Source organism: Hemiscyllium ocellatum, chromosome 18, assembly GCF_020745735.1.
Source record: "Hemiscyllium ocellatum isolate sHemOce1 chromosome 18, sHemOce1.pat.X.cur, whole genome shotgun sequence".
Lineage (NCBI taxonomy): Eukaryota > Metazoa > Chordata > Chondrichthyes > Orectolobiformes > Hemiscylliidae > Hemiscyllium > Hemiscyllium ocellatum.
Window position 1 is genome coordinate 36806430 of NC_083418.1, and position 19785 is coordinate 36826214.

General features: G+C 42.4%; 1 protein-coding gene across 1 annotated transcript; it reads right to left on the bottom strand.

The window, feature by feature from the left end:
• Window positions 1-16860: 16860 nt before the first annotated feature.
• On the bottom strand, window positions 16861-19217 carry myod1 (myogenic differentiation 1). The gene is made up of 3 exons (XM_060838476.1): window positions 18521-19217; window positions 18007-18082; window positions 16861-17504 (listed from the first exon to the last, which is right to left on the bottom strand). The coding sequence occupies exons 1-3, from the start codon at window positions 19028-19030 to the stop codon at window positions 17263-17265; spliced, it is 828 nt and encodes a 275-aa protein (XP_060694459.1). The 5' UTR covers window positions 19031-19217; the 3' UTR covers window positions 16861-17262.
• Window positions 19218-19785: the final 568 nt, after the last annotated feature.

Sequence of the window (19785 nt, forward strand, 5' to 3'; positions counted from 1 at the left end):
GAAGCAGAATAATTGACCGCAACTTGAGATTTCCACATTTAGCTACACGTACGCAGACTCCAGAAGTAGCTGCCAGTTTCAGAATGGTAATGCTAGAGAATATACGATCAATACTATTGTAAAATCCAGGCCAAAATAAAAATAAAATCGTTAAGACAGAGACTGGAGACAATCTGCAAAAGTCTGAAGTAATTGTCACGTTAATCATTTGTCAGAAAGTGTGACACATCTTGTGACGTCTGCAAGGCCATTTGATATCAATGTACACAGTGTCTTGTAAAGTGATACCACGTTTCTAAATGTTCCAATCTGTTGGTGCCAACTCATGGCTTTGAGGGTTTAATAGAGTTACCCTGAAGCATTGCGTAACTTTTTTTTCCATTTGTAATTGATTCTATTTCTGTAAACGATGGCTCTGGTAGTGCTCTTCACCTTACATCAGAATGTTTTAGGTTCAGCACATCCTCCAGAGTTGTGAGCGCATGGTCTAGACTGGAGCTTCAGTTCAGTTTAGATGACATTAGATTCCTTACAGTGTGGAAACAGGCCCTTCGGCCCAACAAGTCCACACCGCCCCTCTGATGACAACTGGAGCCAGATCCACAGCCCCAGAGAAGAATTCAGAGGTAGCTGCAGGGTTGCTTTGAGCAGAGGTGTGTTATTTAAAAAAAAACACTTGGTGCTGCAAGACTTTGGTTACAAGTGATTAGACTCTCTACAGTGTGGAAACAGGCCCTTCACTCAACAAGTCCACACTGACTCTCCGAAGAGTAATCCACCCAGTCTGATTTCCCTCTGACTGATGCATCTAACACTATGGGAAATTTAGCATGGCCAATTCACCTGACCTGCACATCTTTGGACTGTGGGAGGAAACCAGAGTATCCAGAGGAAACCCACACAGACATGGGGAAAATGTGCACACTCCACACAGACAGTCATCCATGGCTGGAATCAAACCTGGGACCCTGGTGTTGTGAGGCTGCAGTGCTAACCACTGAGCTACCGTTGTGCTGAGGGAGTGTTACACAGTCAGATTGCTGCCATGTGGATGAAATTTTAACAAAGGCCCAACAGTGGATGTGCATTTCTATTTTTAAAAAAGATATTATTATCTTATTTGTGAGGCCATGCTGTAAGGAATGTGTTTATTGCATTACAGCAATGGCTATTCATCAAAAATACATATTGGACCATAAGATATAGGAGCAGAATTAGGCTATTCATCCCATTGAATCTGCTCTGCCATTCAATCATGGCAGATATGTTTAGATATGTTTTTCAAACCCATTCTCCCGCCTTCTCCCCATAACTTTTGATCCCTTTACCAATCAAAAACCCTATCCATCTGTCTTAAATGCACTCATTGACTTGGTCTGTATAGCCATCTGTGGCATTGAGTTCTACAGATACACCATCCTTTGACTGAATAAATTCTTCCTTATCTCAGTTCTGAAAGGTCATCCCTTCACTCTGAGGCAGTTCTAGTTTTTCTTCCTAGAGGAAATATCTTCTCCACATCCATTCTATCCAGATGTCCCAGTAATATTTAAGTTTCAGTCAGACCTCCCACCCCCATCCCTCTAAACTCTGAGTACAGACCCAAAGTCCTCAACCGCTCCTCCTTTGACAAGCCTTACATCCCAGGGATCATTCTTGTAAATCACCTCTGGGTCACCTCCAAGGTATGCATATCCTTCTTTAGATACAGGGCCCAAAACGGCTCTCAATATTCCAAATGCGGTCTGACCAGAGCTTTTCACAGCCTTAGCAGTACATCTTGCTCTTGTATTCTAGTACTCTTGAAGTGAATGCTGACATTGCAATTGCCTTCCTAACTGCCAAATGAAGGAGCGTCGCTCCGAAAGCTAGTGTGCTTCCAATTAAACCTGTTGGACTATAACCTGGTGTTGTGTGATTTTCAACTTTGTACACCCCAGTCCAACACCGACATCTCCAAATCATGGCCAAATGAACCTGCATGTTAACATTAAGAGAATCCAGAACTAAGATTCCTAAGTCCCCTTGTGCTTCAGATTTCCAAAGCATTGCCCTGTCTCATTTTAAGGAAAGGCACTCTGTATCTGCAAGCTTTAAAAAGCCTACATTCATCATCCATCACAAAATCCTACTTTCTGCTAATTGCAATCATGAGACACCTTTATTAAATATATAAAGTACATAGACTCAGATATTGTTGGAGTGTCACCAACTGGAATCTCACAGAATCCCTACACTGTGGAAACAGGTCCTTCAGCCCAACAAGTCCACACTGACCAGTAATATTTAAGTTTCAATCAGATCTCCCACCCTTCTAAACTCGAAGTACAGACCCAAAGTCCTCAACTGCTCCTTCTTTGATGTATCCCACCCAAACCTATTCCCCTACATTTATCCCTAATTAATACATCCCTTAATATTACAAGCAATTTAGCATGGCCAATTCACCTTTGGATTGTGGGAGGAAACTCATGCAGACACAGGCAGAATGTGCAAACTCCACATAGACAGTCACCCAAGGCTAGAATTGAACCCAGGTTCCTGGCACTGTGAGGCAGCAGTGCTAACCACTGAGCTACCCTTGTCAGAGCCATGCAGAATCCCTAACACAGCAGACTCTGATGGAAATCCCTCGAAAACAGCTAAGTTAATAGTTACCAGGAAAAGTGAAATGATTTTAAACCTAGGGATAAATATTATATATTTTTAGCTAAGTCAGTTTGATCGAACTTCCTGGAAGTTTTCTTTCTCTGAGGCCTAGAGAGTTTCCTCATCCCATTTTTACCAAACTCGCCTCAATACCTACCTATATCTCTGCAGGTTCTTTCTTCTGATTCTAACATCATTCCAACCACTACACCCAGAACATCTTACCATTGTTAGAATATTCTGGAATTGCACAGTATCGATGACCATATGAATCATATGAATTAGGAGCAGGAATAAGCCATTCCACCTCTTGAGCCTGCTCCACCATTCCATAGGATCATGGCTGACCTGAAATTCCCCACGTCCACTTTCCTGCAATTTTCCTGTAACCCTAGGTTCCATTATCAATTAAGAAGCTATCTATCTCATCCTTGGATGGCTGAATGGTCAACACTGCTACATAACAGCACTGGGGACCCAGGTTCAATCCCATACTTGGGTGACTGTGTGGAAGTTTGCACATTCTCCTTGTGTCTGTGTGGGTTTCCTTTGGATGCTTCAGACTCCTCCCACAGTCCAAAGATGCACAGATAAGGTGGATTGCCCATGGTGTGCAGGCTAGATGAATTAGCCATGGGAAATGCAGGCTTGCAGGTTGAGGGTGGGTCTGGGTGTGGTGCTTTCTGAAGGGTTGGTGTGGACTCGATGGGCCAAATGGCTTGTTTCCACACTGTAGGGATTCTATGATTGAATTTACAAGGACACTGTCCCTATGGCAAGGATTTCCAAAGTCTGTCATTCTTTGAAGGAAGCAATTCATCCTCACCTCAGTTTTAAATTGACACCCCTTTATTCTGAGACTATGCCCTCTGGTGCTAGACACTCCCATGAGGAGAATCATCCTCTCAGTATTTACCCTGTCAAGCCCATAAGAATATGATATGTTTCAATGAGGTCATCTCTCATTCTTCTAAACTCCACTGAGTAGAATCATAACCGGCTTAGTCTTTACTCATAAGAGAGTCTCTAGTGCACCTTCTCTGAACTATCTCCAATGAAATAATATCTCCCCTTAAATAAGGGGATCAAAACTCCTCACTGTACTCCAGATGTGATCTTACCAGCACTGTGTATGGTTGCAGTAAAACTTCCCTATTCTTGTATTACAACCCTCTTGCAATTAGAGCCAACATTCCACTAGCCTTCCTAATACCTGCTGCACCTGTAAGCTAGCTTTCTGATATATGTTTCATGTGCAAGTACCTCCAAGCCCCTTTGTGCTGCACCTTTCTATAGCTTTTCTCCTTTTTAAATAATATTCTATTCTTTTGTTATTCCTTCAAAAATTAACAAGTTGACCTTTTCCCACATTGTATTCCATTTGCCAGCACTTTTTCTATTTACTTAACCTATCAAACTCTTTGAAAACTGTTTGTATCTCTTTCACATGATGCATTTCCACCTGTTTTTGTGTTATCTGCAAATTTCTGACAGTATAATCACTTCTTTCTTCCAAGTCATTATAATATATTATATCGTAGTCCCAGCACTGATCCCTGTCAAACCCACTGGTCATAGTTCACCTTCCCATTGTCCCCACTCACTCTTCCCTGCTCATTATCCAATTCTCTATCCACATCGATGAGTGTGGTGCTGCCAGGCAGGCAGCATCCGAGGAGCAGGAGAATCGACGTTTCAAGCATAAGCCTGTATACTACCTTCAACACTATGAGCTCTTATCTTATGACTTAGGCTTTTATGAGGTACCTTGTCAGATGCCACCTGATGAAGAAGCAGTGCTCTGAAAGCTAGCGCTTCCAAATAAACCTGTTGGACTATAACCTGATTAGATTATGGTTTTCCAAATGTTCTGCTCTAATCTACTCCAATGCTTCACCAATAATAAATGTTATGCTAACCACCCTACAATTATATATTTTTAGCTTCCCTCCCTTTCTGAATAAGGGGTATCATATTAGAAGTTTACTAAACCTCTGGTACTTGGCCAGAATCCAGTAATTTTAGAAAATTACAAGCAACACCTTCACCATCCCTATTGTTACCACTTGTAGGATCCTACAACACAAACTATCTGGGCCAGGGAAGTTACCTGCCTTTGGTTCTAATACTATTTCTTTAGTGATGGTGATGTTACTTATTTCCTCATCTGCATTCTTTAATATTCATGGGGTGTCTGAAATATCTTCCTCCGTAAAAACTAATGCAAAATATCTTTTGTTCTGAAAAACTATGTCCTCAGATTAATTTTCTCAGGAACCTATGTTCACTTTAACCTCTCTCTTTTTATAAATCCAAATAAGTACTTACTGTCAGTTCTTATATTCCTCATTAGTTTGCCCCTGTATTTTACTTTCTTTGTCTTTATTATATGTTTAGTCCTTGTTTGCTGGATTCTGAATGGATTTTATTTTTACTCATGGATGTGGCCATTGCTGGCTGGGCCCAGCATTTATTGCCCATCCCTAGTTGCAAAGGTATTGGTGAGCTGCCTTAGATTCATAGAGGTATAGAGATGTACAGCATGGAAACAGACCCTTTGGACCAACTTATCCATGCTGACCAGATATCCCAACCAAATCTAGTCCCACCTTCCAGCACCCAGCCCATATCCCTCCAAACCCTTCCTATTCATATACCCATCCAGATGCCTTTTAAATGTTGCAATTGTACAAGCCTCCACCCTTCCTCTGGCAGCTTATTCCATCCATGTACTTTCCTCTGCGTGAAAAAGTTGCCCCCTTAGGTGTCTTTTATATCTTTCCCCTCTCACCCTAAACCTATGCCCCTTAGTTCTGGACTCCCCTACCCCAGGGAAAAAAAATTGTCTATTTATTCTATCCATGCCCCTCATAATTTTATAAACCTCTTATAAGGTCACCCCTCAGCCTTCGATGCTCCAGGGAAAACAGCCCTATGCTATTCAACCTCAAATCCTCCAACCCTGGCAACATTCTTGTAAATCTTTCCTGAACCCTTTCAAGTTTCACAACATCTTTCTGATTGGAAGGAGTCCAGAACTGCATGTAATATTCCAACAGTGGTCTAACCAATATCCTGTACAGCCGCAACATGACCTCCCAACTCCTATACTCAATAGTCTGACCAATAAAGGAAAGCATACCAAACAATTTCTTCACTAACCTACCTACCTGTGACTCCACTTTCAACGAGCTATGAACCTGCACTCCAAGGTCTCCTAGTTCAGCAACACTTTCTAGGACCTTACCATTAAGAGTATATGTCCTGCTAAGATTTGCTTTCCCAAAATACTGCACGTCACATTTATGTAAATTAAACTCCATCTGCCACTTCTCGGTCCATTGACCCATCTAATCAAGATCCCATTGTAATCTGAGGTAACCTTCTTCACTGTTGACTACACGTCCCGTTTTGGAGTCATCTGCAAACTTACTAACTATACCTCTTATGCTTGCATCCAAATCATTTATATAAATGATGAAAAGTAGTGGACCCAGCATGGATTCTTGTGGCACTCTAATGGTCCAATATCAAGGCAAATGTACTGATACAAAATATACACAGTAATTACAGTTTTACTAAACTTATCAAATTATCAATATGATGAAGTGTTGTATCCTGTGCCACGTCTCAACATTAAATTGACCATTGAAATTAGCCATCTGCTACAAAATAAAACAAATATCAGGAGCAATTTATTTCCTTTTAAACCAAAGTCCAAATTGCCTTCTTGAAACACTCTAGTCCATGTGCTGTAGGTTGACCCACAATGGCCTTAGGCTGGGAATTCCAGGACTTTGACCCAGCAGCAGTGAAGGAATGGTGATCTATTTCCAAGTCAGGGTTGTGGGTAGTTTGGAGGGGAACATTCAGGTATTGATGTTCCCAAATATCTGCTGCTCTTGTCCATCTAGAAAGACATGGTCATGGGTTTGAAAGGATCTGTTGAAGGATTTTTGAATTTCTGCAGTGCATCTTCTGGATAATGCAGACTACTGCTAAAGAACATCAATAGTGAAGGGAGTGGATGCTGTGGATGTGGTGCATATCAGCAGGCTGCTTTGTCCTGGATGGTGTCAAACTTCTTGAGTGTTGCTGAAGCTGCACCCATCCAGGCAAGTATTCCATCACACTCCTGACTTGTGCCTTGTAGATGATGGACATGCTTTGGGGAGTCAGGAAATGGGTTACCTGCCACAGTATTCCTCACATTTAACCTGCTCATGGAGGCACTGTGTGTTTATATGGCAAAACTAATTGAGTTACTGGGTATTGGTAACACCTAGGATATGAATAGTGAGGGATTCATTGATGGTAATAACATTGAATATCAAAAAGTGATGGTTAGATGTTTCTTTTGAGGGGTGGTCATTGCGTGGTATTTGTGTGGTCTGAATATTACTTGCCACTTATCAGCCCAAGCCTGGATATTGTCAAGATCTTGTTGCACATGAACATGGGCTGCTTCAGTATCTGAGGAGCCACAAATGGTGCTAAACATTGTGCAATCATTAGCAAAAATTCCCACTTCTGACCTTATGATGGAGGGAAGGTTATTGATGAAGCTACTAAAGATGATAGGGCTGAGGGCCATATCCTGAGGAACTCCTGAAGAGATGTCCTGGAGCTGAGGTAACTGAACTTCAAAAGCCACAACCATCTTTGTATGTGCCAGATATGACTCCAGGTAGCAGAGAATTTTCTCCCTGATTCCCATTGATTCCAGTTTTGCTAGGGATCCCTGATGCCACATTCAGTCAAACACAGCCTTGATGTCAAGGTCTGTCACTCTTACCTCATCTTTAATATTCAATGCTTTTGTCCATGTTTGAACCAAGGCTGTAATGAGGTAAGGAGCTGAATGGCCCTGGTGAAACCTGAACTGGGCTTCAGTGAACTGGTTAGTACTGCAAAGGTACTGCTTGATGGCACAGTTGATGACACTTTTTACTGATGATCAAAATGATGATTTATCCCAGTTTTCAGGACTATCACTGACTTCAGTTCATGCAAATGGTCCTAGGAATGAAAAACTTAAAATATGAGGAATGTTTGAGGACTCTGGGTTTATACGCGATGAAGTTTAGAAGGAAGAACAGGAATCTAATTGAAGCATAGAGAATATGATGTGGACAGTGTGGATATTGGGAAAATGTTTCCATTGGTAGGAGAGACGAGGACCCGAGGGCACAGCCTTCGAGTAATGGGAAGACAGTTTAGAATGGAAGTAAGGAGAAATTTCTTCAGCCAGAGAGTGGTGAATTTATGGAATTCATTGCCGCAGAAGACTGTGGATGCCAGGGCATTGTGTATATTTACGACTGAGATAGATGCGTTCTTGAGTATCCAGGGGATCAAGGGTTACTGGGAGAAAGAGGGAGAATGGGATTGAGAAAGTTATCAGCCTTGATTGAACGGTAGAGCAGACTCAATGGGTTGAATGGCCTAATTTCTGGTCCTATGTCTTATGGTCTTATGGTCTTAAGGAGCTAATTCATGGCTCTCAGCAAAAATACATCCCAGTAAGGAGGAAAGATTCTAATATAGGGTCAACCAACCATAGCTAACCAAGGAAGTTAAGGAGAATATTAAGTTGAAAGCCAAAGCATATTAAGTGGTCAAAGTCAGTGATAGCCCTGAAAACTGGCCTGACATTAATCCCCAACACCCATCCCCACCTCCATCATCGTTCTGACATTCCCCCCCACTCCTCTGCCAGCATGGCATCAGTCACCACCCTGGAGAAGAAGCCTTTACCACCGATACCAAACTCCCCAGCTTCCAGACTGACACAATGATACACCCACAACCCCAACTTACCTTGTACACACTAGCAATGTGTGGTACCCTAACCCATCTGGCTCCCTAGCTAGCTGACACCCTTGTTTTTCTTATTTAATGTTTGAGACTGGCTGCCTAAATAGCTGCTGGATGATTCGAACATGCCTCAGTGATGGCTGCTCAAAGGCAGCTTGGCATTCTACTAATCATACCACTTTTGCTTATTTCTTTAACAAACTTGTTAAAGGTACAGGTACCATGCTGAAATTATGCAAACATTTCAGGTGACACCTAAAGCCTCATTTTGTTTTAGAAACAGTAATTTCTAATAGAGTTTTCACTTTTATTTTATATGGCAACTTTTGCTTTTCCAAGTTTACTCTTAGCTAACTATGTTACTACTGTAAATACTTAAACAGGTCTTCTGACTTTTCTTGCATGCTCTTTCCATATATCACTATGTACCACATCATTACCTAAATAAATTGCACAGTTATGAAAAAGGAGAAAGTGAGGACTGCAGATGCTGGAGATCAGAGCTGAAAAATGTGTTGCTGGAAAAGCGCAACAGGTCAGGCAGCATCAAAGGAGCAGGAGAATCGGCATTTCGGGCATAAGGCCTTCTTCAGGATTCCTGAAGAAGGGTTTATGCCCGAAATGTCGATTCTCCTACAACTTTGATGCTGCCTGACCTGCTGCGCTTATCCAGCAACACATTTTTCTGCACAGTTATGAACCTTGACTATAACTTGATTCATAAGACTCTGGAATATAGTAGGGGCATTGCTTAAACAAATAGCATCACTCCACATTGCTATAATCAATTCGATGTAACACAAACATAAATTCCTTTAAGCCTTTTAAGTTAATGCAATTTGCAAGTACCACATCAATAGATCAGTCTTAGAAGGGAATGAGGCACTGCCAAGTCTATCCATGTAGTCTTCTAGCTGCAGAAATAGATATGAGTTTGTCTTTGTGATTGTGTTTAACTGTTTTATAATCTATACAGAGTCTCATTAAGCCCTCTTGTTTAGGAACTAACATTATCAGACTGTTACCGTTCAGAAAAAGCAGGTCACATCAAACCCGATCATTTACTTTTCTACTTGTCTGCTCACAGTTATAAGGGACCATCAATAGTGATATTAAGAGACACTAGTTGAAGGATAACATACTCAGTTTGAGTTTTGCCAGGGCCACTCAGCTTCTGACCTCATTCCAGCCTTGGCTCAAACATTGACAAATTGTACTTCAGAATGGAGCTGTGAGTGACTATTTTTGTCACTTACACCACATTTGAACTTGAATGATATTAAACAACCCTAGCAAAACTGGAGTCAGTGAGAATTGAGGGAAAACTCTCTGTTGCTCTCTGTTACCAAGCACAAATGAAGATTATGAGCAATCATCTCAGTCGCAGGACCCCAATGCAGAAGTTCCTCAGGTTATTGTCCCAAATGTTTCATTGATGAACTTCCCTCCATTATAGGATCAGAAGATAGGGATGTATATTGATGATTGTACAAAATTCAGGAAACCTCAGTATGGAAGTAGTTTGTGTCCATCATGCAATAACACCTGGAAAATATTTGGTTTTAGCTGATAAGTGGAAAGTAACATGCACGTCACACAAGTACCTGGCAAAGACATTTCCAACTAATACTGTTTCTTGATATTCAATGGCATTACCATTATTGAATCTCCTACTATCAACATCCTGGGAGTTGATATGGTCCAAGAAACTGATCAGAACCAGCCATATAAATATTATAGATAGAAATAGGTCAGAGTCTGGGAATTCTGCAGTGAAGTGACAACCAGACTTCCTGATTTCCCAGATCCTTGTCCACCATCTATAAGGCAGTGAGAAGTGTAGTTGCACTACTTGCTAGGATGAGAGCAGTTCCAATGCTAGTCAAGAAGTTCAACACCATCCAGACTAAAGTAACCTATTTGATTAGCACCCCACCTTTAATAATCATTGACTTCACCGCCAATGCACAGTAGCAGCAGTATGCTCCATTTACAAACCACAGTGCAATAATTCACCAAGGTTCCTTCAATCCTACCTTCCACCATCTAGAAGGACAAAGGCAGCAGAAATCTGGGAGTGCCATCGCTTGCAAGGTCTCCTCGAAGACACACACCATCCTGATTTGGAGCTGTATGGTCTTCACTGCCAGTGGCTCAAACTGCTGGACCTCACTTCATATCCGCTGTATTGGTGTTCCCACTCCCCACATTCCAAGGACTACAAATTCAAGAAGTTAGCTCACTATTTTCCATGCAAATTAGGGATGGCCAATGAATGGTGTCCTAGCCATTGGCAACCACAACCTGTGAATTAATGAAAATAAATTGGGCAGATCAAATCTACATTAGGGAATCACAATGTGATTAATCTCCAAGCTTGACCCTGAGTTTCCTGTCATTTGTGGTTTTAATTCTCCATCCCATTCCAATGATCACCTCTTTGGGCTTGATTATTTAAACCTTTTCTAATGAAGTCAATCAAAACTCGAGTACTTTTACATACAGAGGTGGTTCATATGTGGAATGAACTGCCAGAGAAAGCGGTTGATGCAGGTATAACTTTTAAAAGACATTTAGGACAAGTACATGAATAGGAAAGGTTTAGAGAGATGTGGACCACCCGCAAGCAAATGGGACCAGCTTAGTTTGGGAAACTTTGTCAGCATGGACATGTTGGACAGCGGGTCTGTTTCTGTGCTGTATGACTCTACGAGAAAGGTGGTAAGGACAAGCCAGGGAATTATAGACCAGTGAGCCTGACGTTGGTGGTGGGCAAGTTGTTGGAGGGAATCCTGAGAGACAGGATGTACATGTATTTGGAAAGGCAAGGACTGATTAGGGATAGTCACCATGGCTTTGTGCATGGGAAATCATGTCTCACAAACTTGATTGAGTTTTTGAAGAAGTAACAAAGTGGATTAATGAGGGCAGAGTGGTAGATGTGATCAATATGGACTTCAGTAAGGTGTTTGACAAGGTTCCCCATCGGAGACTGGTGAGCAATGTTAAATCTCATGGAATCTTAGGGAGAACCAGCCATTTAGATGCAGAACTGGCGCAAAGATAGAAGACAGAGGGTGGTGGTGAAGGGTTGTTTTTAGACTGGGTGCCTGTGACCAGTGGAGCGTCACAAGGATCAGTGCTGGGGTCCTCTACTTTTCGTTATCTATGTAAATGATTTGAATGTGAACATAAAAGGGATAGTCAGTAAGTTTGCAGATGACACTAAAATTGGAGGTGTAGTAGCCAGTGAAGAAGGTTACCTCAGATTATAATGGAATCTTGATTGGATGGGCCAATGGGCTGAGAAGTGGCAGATGGAGTTTAATTCCGATAAATGTGAGGTGCTGCACTTTGGGAAAGCAAATCTTAGCAGAACTTATACACTTCATGGTAAGGTCCTAGGGAGCATTGCTGAACAAAGAGACTTTGGAATGCAGGTTCATAACTCCTTGAAAGTGGAGTCGCAGGTAGATAGGAAGTGACAACCATACTTCCTGATTTCCAGATCCTTGTCCACCATCTATAAGGCAGTGAGAAGTGTAGTTGCACTACTTGCTAGGATGAGAGCAGCTCCAATACCAGTCAAGAAGTTCAACGCCATCCAGACTAAAGTAACCTATTTGATTAGCACCCCACCTTTAATAATCATTGACTTCACCGCCAATGCACAGTAGCAGCAGTGTGCTCCATTTACAAACCACAGTGCAATAATTTACCAAGGTTCCTTCAATCCTACCTTCTACCATCTAGAAGGACAAAGGCAGCAGAAATATTACTTTATTGGTCAGAGTATTGAGTACAGGATTTGGGAGGTCATGTTGTGGCTGTACAGGACATTGGTTAGGCCACTTTTGGAATATTGAATGCAATTTTGGTCTCCTTCCTATCAGAAAGATGTTGTGAAACTTGAAAGGGTTCAGAAATGATTTACAAGGATGTCGCCAGGTTTGGAGGATTTGAACTATAGGGAGAGGTTGAATAGGCTAAGGCTGTTTTCCCTGGAGTGTAGGAGGCTGAGGGGTGGCCTTATAGAGGTTTATAAAATCATGAGGGTCATGGATAGGATAAATAGACAAAGTCTTTTCCCTGGTGTGGCGGAGTCTAGACCTAGAGGGCATATGTTTAGGGTGAGAAGGGAAATATATTACACAGACCTAAGGAGCAACCTTTTCATGCAGAGGGTAGTGCGTGTATGGAATGAACTGCCAGAGGAAGTGGTGGAGGCTGGTATATTTGCAACATTTAAAAGACATTTGGATGGGTATATGAATAGGAAGGGTTTGGAGGGATATGGACCAGGTGCTGGCAGGTGGGACTAGATTTGGTTGGAATATCTGGTCGGCATGGACGGGTTGGACCGAAGGGTCTGTTTCCATGCTGTACATCTCTATGACTCTATGACAGCTTCACTGTGAGATTTTTACAACTTACTAAGTTGAATAAATTCAGAGCATAGTGACTGATTTCTTTTTTCAGACACCAGATTTTGGTTATAATTTTGCTATTGTCATTTAAACTTCTTTACATCCATCTTTTCATTCCTTACTTGTCTTCTACCTTTTTTTCCCTTGAACCAACATTCTTATAATTTAATCATTGTTCCCTTCAACCCAATTGCATCCTTGCTTCAAGTTCTTTCTTCTATCTCTACCCCGTTTCACTCTCTCTGTACTGTTTGAAACCTAATATATCCCTAAAGTTTTCTAGAGCTAGTGAAAGGTTATCAACCTAAAACTTTAACTCTTTCTTCACAAACGTTGATTAACTGGCTGAATATTTTCATCATTTTGTTTTTATTTCATTTTTCCAGTATGTGTAGAATTTTGTTTTTGCTTTGAAGTTAAGTAATGATCAGTTTCTGTGAAATTCTATCTGCAAAACAAAGTTGCGATTAAAAATGCTTATTTATGTTTTACATATGTATTTTAAACATAGAAGAAAATTAAAATACAGGGTCAGGTGCTGATGAAATAAAATACAAGTAAATAACCTGGGCATCGCTTATGTTGTAAATTAAGTTGCATTACAATTATATAACCTTTCCACCAACATTTTTAAATGACAATTAAAATAGCCATTATATTTTTTGTTTAAAATTACAAAGTAGTGTAATGCGTAAAGCTAAATATTAATTCTTTTGGTTGCATATGGTTAAACGCTTTGTCCAACTGGTTGAGTGTATAAGATTAATTGTGCTCCTGTGATTATGTGAAAATATTCTTGAAATTATTTTTGATTAATAAAATCAAATTTTTACAAGCTTGAAAATCTGACAGTTTTAAAGCGAATTAATACATATGGATGATGCCAGCGTTGACAAATTTTGTGTGATATTTAATCTGCAAAATAAAATCATGTGATTGGAAGCAGGTCTATGTTTTGAAACAGATTGAAAGTAATGTATGTGCCGCGCTACCAGGTCCTGATTAAACTGTGGGTAAGTAGAGAAAGCGTCATCTAGTGGCCTGACTGAATAAATGCTCTGGCTGGTATTGCTAAAATATATCCAGTGATATTCCACGGCGCTTTAGTGATGGTCCACTAGAAACCCTATAGGAACAGCATAAGCACCCATTTCTGCCATTTACGCAGGGTTTGCCTTGAACTTCTGCTAAGTTATGACGGATTATGGAAATATAGTGTTTTTTTTCCCGCCATGGATCTCGGTTCAATTCCCCAACTTTCTTTGACCACTGTGACCGCAACACACCATAGATGCCACGACGGGAAAGAGAGAAAGAGCAAGAGTCCAGAATGCTGGCTCTTAGAGTTGAAAAGAGAGCAATGTGAAGATCTTGTGCGAACCTGAGAAGTCTTCAAATATTTCATTGCCTGTCTCAGAACGATAGAACTCCAGTCCACATGAAGAACACACGGCACACTTGCAGACAGTCCTACATATTATCAATAAAATGTTGTTCAGGTGCTGGAGAGGGTCCAAAAGGATTGACACAGCTGATATCAGAAATGTGAGGTGGCATCTGTCAGGAAAGATTGACTGTTATTGAAATAAGGAAGCTGGAGCTCAATCCGGTCATAGTTTTTAACAACATGGAATATTTTTGGCAAGCCTAAATATATAGAGCTTTCACTCGTTGGAAGGAATCAGGCTAGAGGTCGTTGATATAAAATATGGTAATCAAAATATTAAACAGGGAATTCACCAAGATCTGCTTTGTTTCGGCAGAGGTGAGAATGTGGCCTAAATTGAGATAAACGGTAGAGAACACCGAAAGAGAGGCAGAACGATAGTTGGCAGAATTAGATAAAAGGTATTACGTTCCGAAGGGTCCCTCCAGCAGTATCAGCAGTGTTGCTGGGGCTGTTCAAATTTGCCTCAGCAAGAAGGTAGGGTGTGTGTGTGTAGATGCTGTGTGGAGTTCGTCAGAGCTGAAAAAGTGTTGCTGGTTAAAGCGCAGCAGGTCAGGCAGCATCCAAGGAACAGGAAATTCGCTGTTTCGGGCATAAGCCCTTCATCCTGTTCCTTGGATGCTGCCTGACCTGCTGCGCTTTAACCAGCAACACATTTTCAGCTCTGATCTCCAGCATCTGCAGACCTCACTTTTTACCTGGAGTTCGTTAGAGCTAACTTTTCGATTGGATGCACTGAATTAGCAGGCAGCTGATGTTAATATATTATTAAAGCTTTATATTTGATGTGTAACGTTTCGAAAAGAGCGCTGCGCTACCTCATCCCTGAAATGACTGAGGCAGCATTGGAGATGTTTGCAACTTGTCCAAATAAGCGTGTGAGGTAATGCTCGCATAATAAGACACAATTGTAGGATCAAGTAGGGTTTGATAAGCGTGAATGAAGATTCGCTGTCCAGTTGCGCTGAGACTTCATCTCTGGCTATTCTGTTTCTCTCTGCTAATACGATTTAAAAATGACCTGCAGCCTGTGCTCGAGAAGATGTTGACATTGTTTTCAGTAGTTTAAATGCAGATGAAATACACTAACAAAGTGTGTGAGCAGAGATTCGACCCAGGGCCTCGAGACCATCCCTCTACAATGAGAAAGTAGCACGTCTGTTATTTAAGACAGTTTGTGGATTTAAGTGAAGGTCGCTGTGTGTTGAAGGGATTAAGTATTCACTGTGATGCTGTGAAGACGGACAGCTACTCGCTAATGTGACGCCTTTTGTTGCATCCGTTAACAAATGGTTTGGTTTGGTCAGACATTCAAAATTGGGAGATGAGTCAAACCATCTACATCCTTCACTCCTTTTGGCATGTTCCCGAAACATATGGGCATACATTTCGGACTACATTCTAAATTACCCAAAACACATTCATTCAGACACATCCTGACATCTAATAACATGTTGCTTTGGCTTTAAGCAAGGTTTTACTGACCCTTGGCCCGTTCACGTGCCTGGTCTTTGCGGTTTAGAGTGACCAACAATCTGACACCGTGATTTTGGGATCCTTTGCACTGTTTTGAGGATCACATTGCAGCAGTCCGCCCGTCCGGCTTTGAAAAGCGCATTTCGGTGGCCTTGGACTTGATGAATGCCTGCTGTTGAGCCAGGTCCCTGGAGAGTGGGGTTTCTGTTTAGGTGTGGGAAAGGAGTTCCATTCACACTTCCTGAGCATTTATGACTGGTGCACAGTGTGAGGTAAGAGCGGGTTTTAATGGTATAATGGGAGGAAGGCAACAAGACTGGCCCCTGGTAATATACATTCCATGCTTATCATAATGTTAACTTCAGAATTTTAGGAACAGCAGCATTGGACTATGGGGGATTGTTTTGTGCTGTCCGTATTTGATTATTCGACTCTGTGCAGCCAATCTTGTTCAGTTTAAAACGAGATCAGTGGTCACTTCCAGTTGTAACAATAGACACCAATTTGCCTGCTGGGCTGACTCACGTCCAGGAGACGTCTCCCAGTCTGTGAATGTTCGTTAACTATTTCAAAAACGCCGTGTGGCAGACAAATTAGAAATAAGGGCCATTAATGTTTTTGAATTGTGTTGATCTGATGGTTAAACGTGGACCAGGATAATTCAGTTTGATCTTTTATCCATTGAAAACAGGTGAGTGTTCGTAACATCTGACAGCATCCGGTATTGCACTAAGGGCTTGGTTTGATTGAAATGATCTGGGACCTTGAAGCTGTGTTTGTTTGTGTGTGTGTGTTTTGGGTTTCAGGGGCGAGGGTCGAACTCAAAACTGTTTTGTTCTGTTTCAAAGTGATACCAGTGGAACAGACACGCCTCTATGGGTAAAATCTCCGCTTCTTTCTACAATTTGAAAACCAAAAACTGACTGAATTTTCCTGTCAGGAACAAGCCGCCGACCAAAGGCAAAAAAACCCGGAAACTTTTCTTTATAAATACCTTTATTTTATTTCGTATTTCTTGAAACAGTCTTGGCATTCACACTGATAATATATAAATATATAAATTTAGTTTGGCACATCAAACCAAGCATTTCTATAAACAAGCGACATTAAATATTTCAACGGATTGGCAAAAGACAACTCTTATTTACAGTATACACAAAGCTTTACAAAAAGTGGTCCACATGATCTTTTGTACTTATCTTTGGTTTCTTCGGATGCATTTTTAAAAAAGTAAAGAAAAAAAACACATTTCTGTTCCTAAATGCAGATAAGTATGAAATATGTAATTGGTTAGACTTTAGTACTTGTGGGAGGTTTGTCAAGTGGTCTGTTTTTGGATTAATAGCTGTTTTTGGCTATGAAACATCTTCTGAATTCGGTTCCTCTGAGGCTCCCTTCAAACCTTCTCCTCAGGGTACAAGCGGGCCAGGAGACTGTCACCAGGCGTTATAAGACCTGGTAGATGGGGTTCTCGGTCTGAATCTCGGTGCGGGTACAGGTCTCCGGTGACGGGATGATGGCTGTGGGGTCGTTCAAAGTGGAAGCGTCACTGGGAGATGACGGGGTCCCCATGGTTCCGTCAGGGACGATCATAACGGAACAGGTGGGCCGATCGGTGGAAATCCTTTCGACAATGTTGGAGAGGCAGTCCAGGCTTGAAATAACGGAACTTTTACCAGTTCTCGAATCTAAACACAATGGGCATTATCAGAAGATAGTTAGTGACAGCCGGGAGAAAATCCATGTCTTGTTCTTACACCGAGGCGCGACAGGAACATGCACACCATTAGTTAAGTAGCGAAACGAATTAACTGCTGACAACTTGGTCAATCGATTACGGGAAGGCCATAAAGCGTCTTTGGGAGTCTATGACACTAGGCGCAGCTATCGCTGCAGCACTTTGAGAAATATCCCACATTTGGTTTGTATTCTCTCCGTCAAACTATTTTAATCATTTCGATCTCCGTGAGCTGTCAGGGGTCTCACACTGAGAGAGTTTTGTTCTTTTTTCTCTCTCTACAAACCGTAAACATTGTAAATCACATCTCGGTACATGTAGGCTTGTTGGGATGACCTACTGCGTTCAGCGGCGCCTTTCCCAGGGTGGGATCCTGCTGTGCTCTTTGCGGGTGTGATACCCTCCACCACCCCCACCCCCACCCCCACCCTCCAGTGAACACATTCACTCACCGTTTGGCGTTTCTGTGAAGTAGTTGTTGTCGAAATTGCTGCGTCTCCTCGTACACGTGGGCCCGCTGCAATCCAGCTACACAGCCAACATGTGAACCAGAGAGAGAGAGAGAGAGTCAGTCACAGTCACAGTACTCTGGGCTGGTGTGTGCGGCCTGCCCCATTCACTCCCTTTCTGAGTCGAGCTTTCAAACTCCCGTGAAAAGTGGGAGTCTACTCTCAGCCAAACCGTTCTTGCATCTCGATTTGAAATACTGACAACAGTCTGCAAGGTCTGTCATCCAACATCTAAAACTCGCCAGCGAGTATTTGAGATGCAAGGAATGTCAAACGACTTCGACTTCCCAAGGTCTACCTATACAGAACCATCAAAGTCTTCGAAACACTTTAATGCAACGAAATCTATCTTTCACTAGGAAACAAACAACTGTCTTGGCTTAATATTACTCCTTTCCCCCCACACTTTATGTCTGATACAGTGTAAATGAATCTCTCCATGTCACAGGTATCTTACCATTCCATCCGAGCAATTGGACCTGGGGCTGGAAGCATCGGAGTCGACACTGTACTGATCCATGACTGTGAAATAGTTCTCATCCTGCTCCCTGAGCAGCGCCTGCAAACTCTCAATGTACCTGATGGCATTTCTCAGAATCTCCACTTTGGGCAGCCTCTGGTTCGGATTGGTGGAGGTGCACCTCTTGAGGGTCTCAAACGCCTCGTTCACCTTGCTGAGGCGCCTCCTCTCCCTCATGGTGGCCGCCTTCCTGCGGTCGGCGTTGGTGGTTTTCCTCTTGCAGGCCTTGCATGCCCAGAGCAAGCAGCGGCCGGCTTGGTGGTGCCCGCTCGGCGCTCGGATGTGCTCATCCTCGGTGGGCAGCTGGTCGGGTTTGAGCAGCCCTACGTGGACTAGCCTGGGGTCCAGGTCCTCGAAGAAGTGGATGTCCGAAGTCGAGAAGCAGGGGTCATCGTAGAAGTCATCAGCGGACGAGAAGGAGCAGAGGGAGGTGTCCGTTATCTCCATCCTGGGACGGCCCGATCCTAATCAACTTGTGTACAGAGGAGCTTCCCCCCCACCTCTCTCGTTATATTTTGATTTTAGGGACCTTTGCTGTCACGCTCGTACTGTTCAGTACCTGTGCTGTGTCCAGTGAAAGTTTTGCCGTTTTTATTCTCAACTTTGTGGGCTGTGGAGCACAATCCCCTCAACCCCCAAGCTGGTCCCTGAGCCAATCGCGAGCTCTGGTTGCCCTCTGTACGGCTGCATACTCTAATAGGGGTTGGCCCATTTCCCATTGGCGCAGCTCGGGCTGTTTCAGCCAGTCCGCACACTGTTAGGACAGCAGCAGCACCAGCAACAGCAACAGAATCCTCTCCTCTCCACAAGACCCTTCCCTCCCCCCTCCCCTCGGAGCCTGACAAATCCTAGATTAAATGCTAATTCGTTAACCACTCGCCGCGCATCCCTCCTTTTGTGTTTTTTTGTAAATATCTTTTTCAGTTTTTACCTTTATCTTTTTGAGTTTGTTGTTCTACTTTAAACATCGCCAGAACTGTTTTGTTTTGCCCAGTGCGTGGGTTTTAAAACAAATGAAAAACAAGGCTCGACGTGTTTTCGTTTCAGATGTAAACGAAATCAACAGTGTGGCTGGGTTCAGTCAAATAAGAAGCCGGAGTTGCTTCAACATTTCAGGCGCAAACAAGGCAGCACCCAGCGTAGTCCGATTTTAATTAGTGAAACGGTCCATGCAAGTTACATTGCCCGTTCTATCTTGCAGG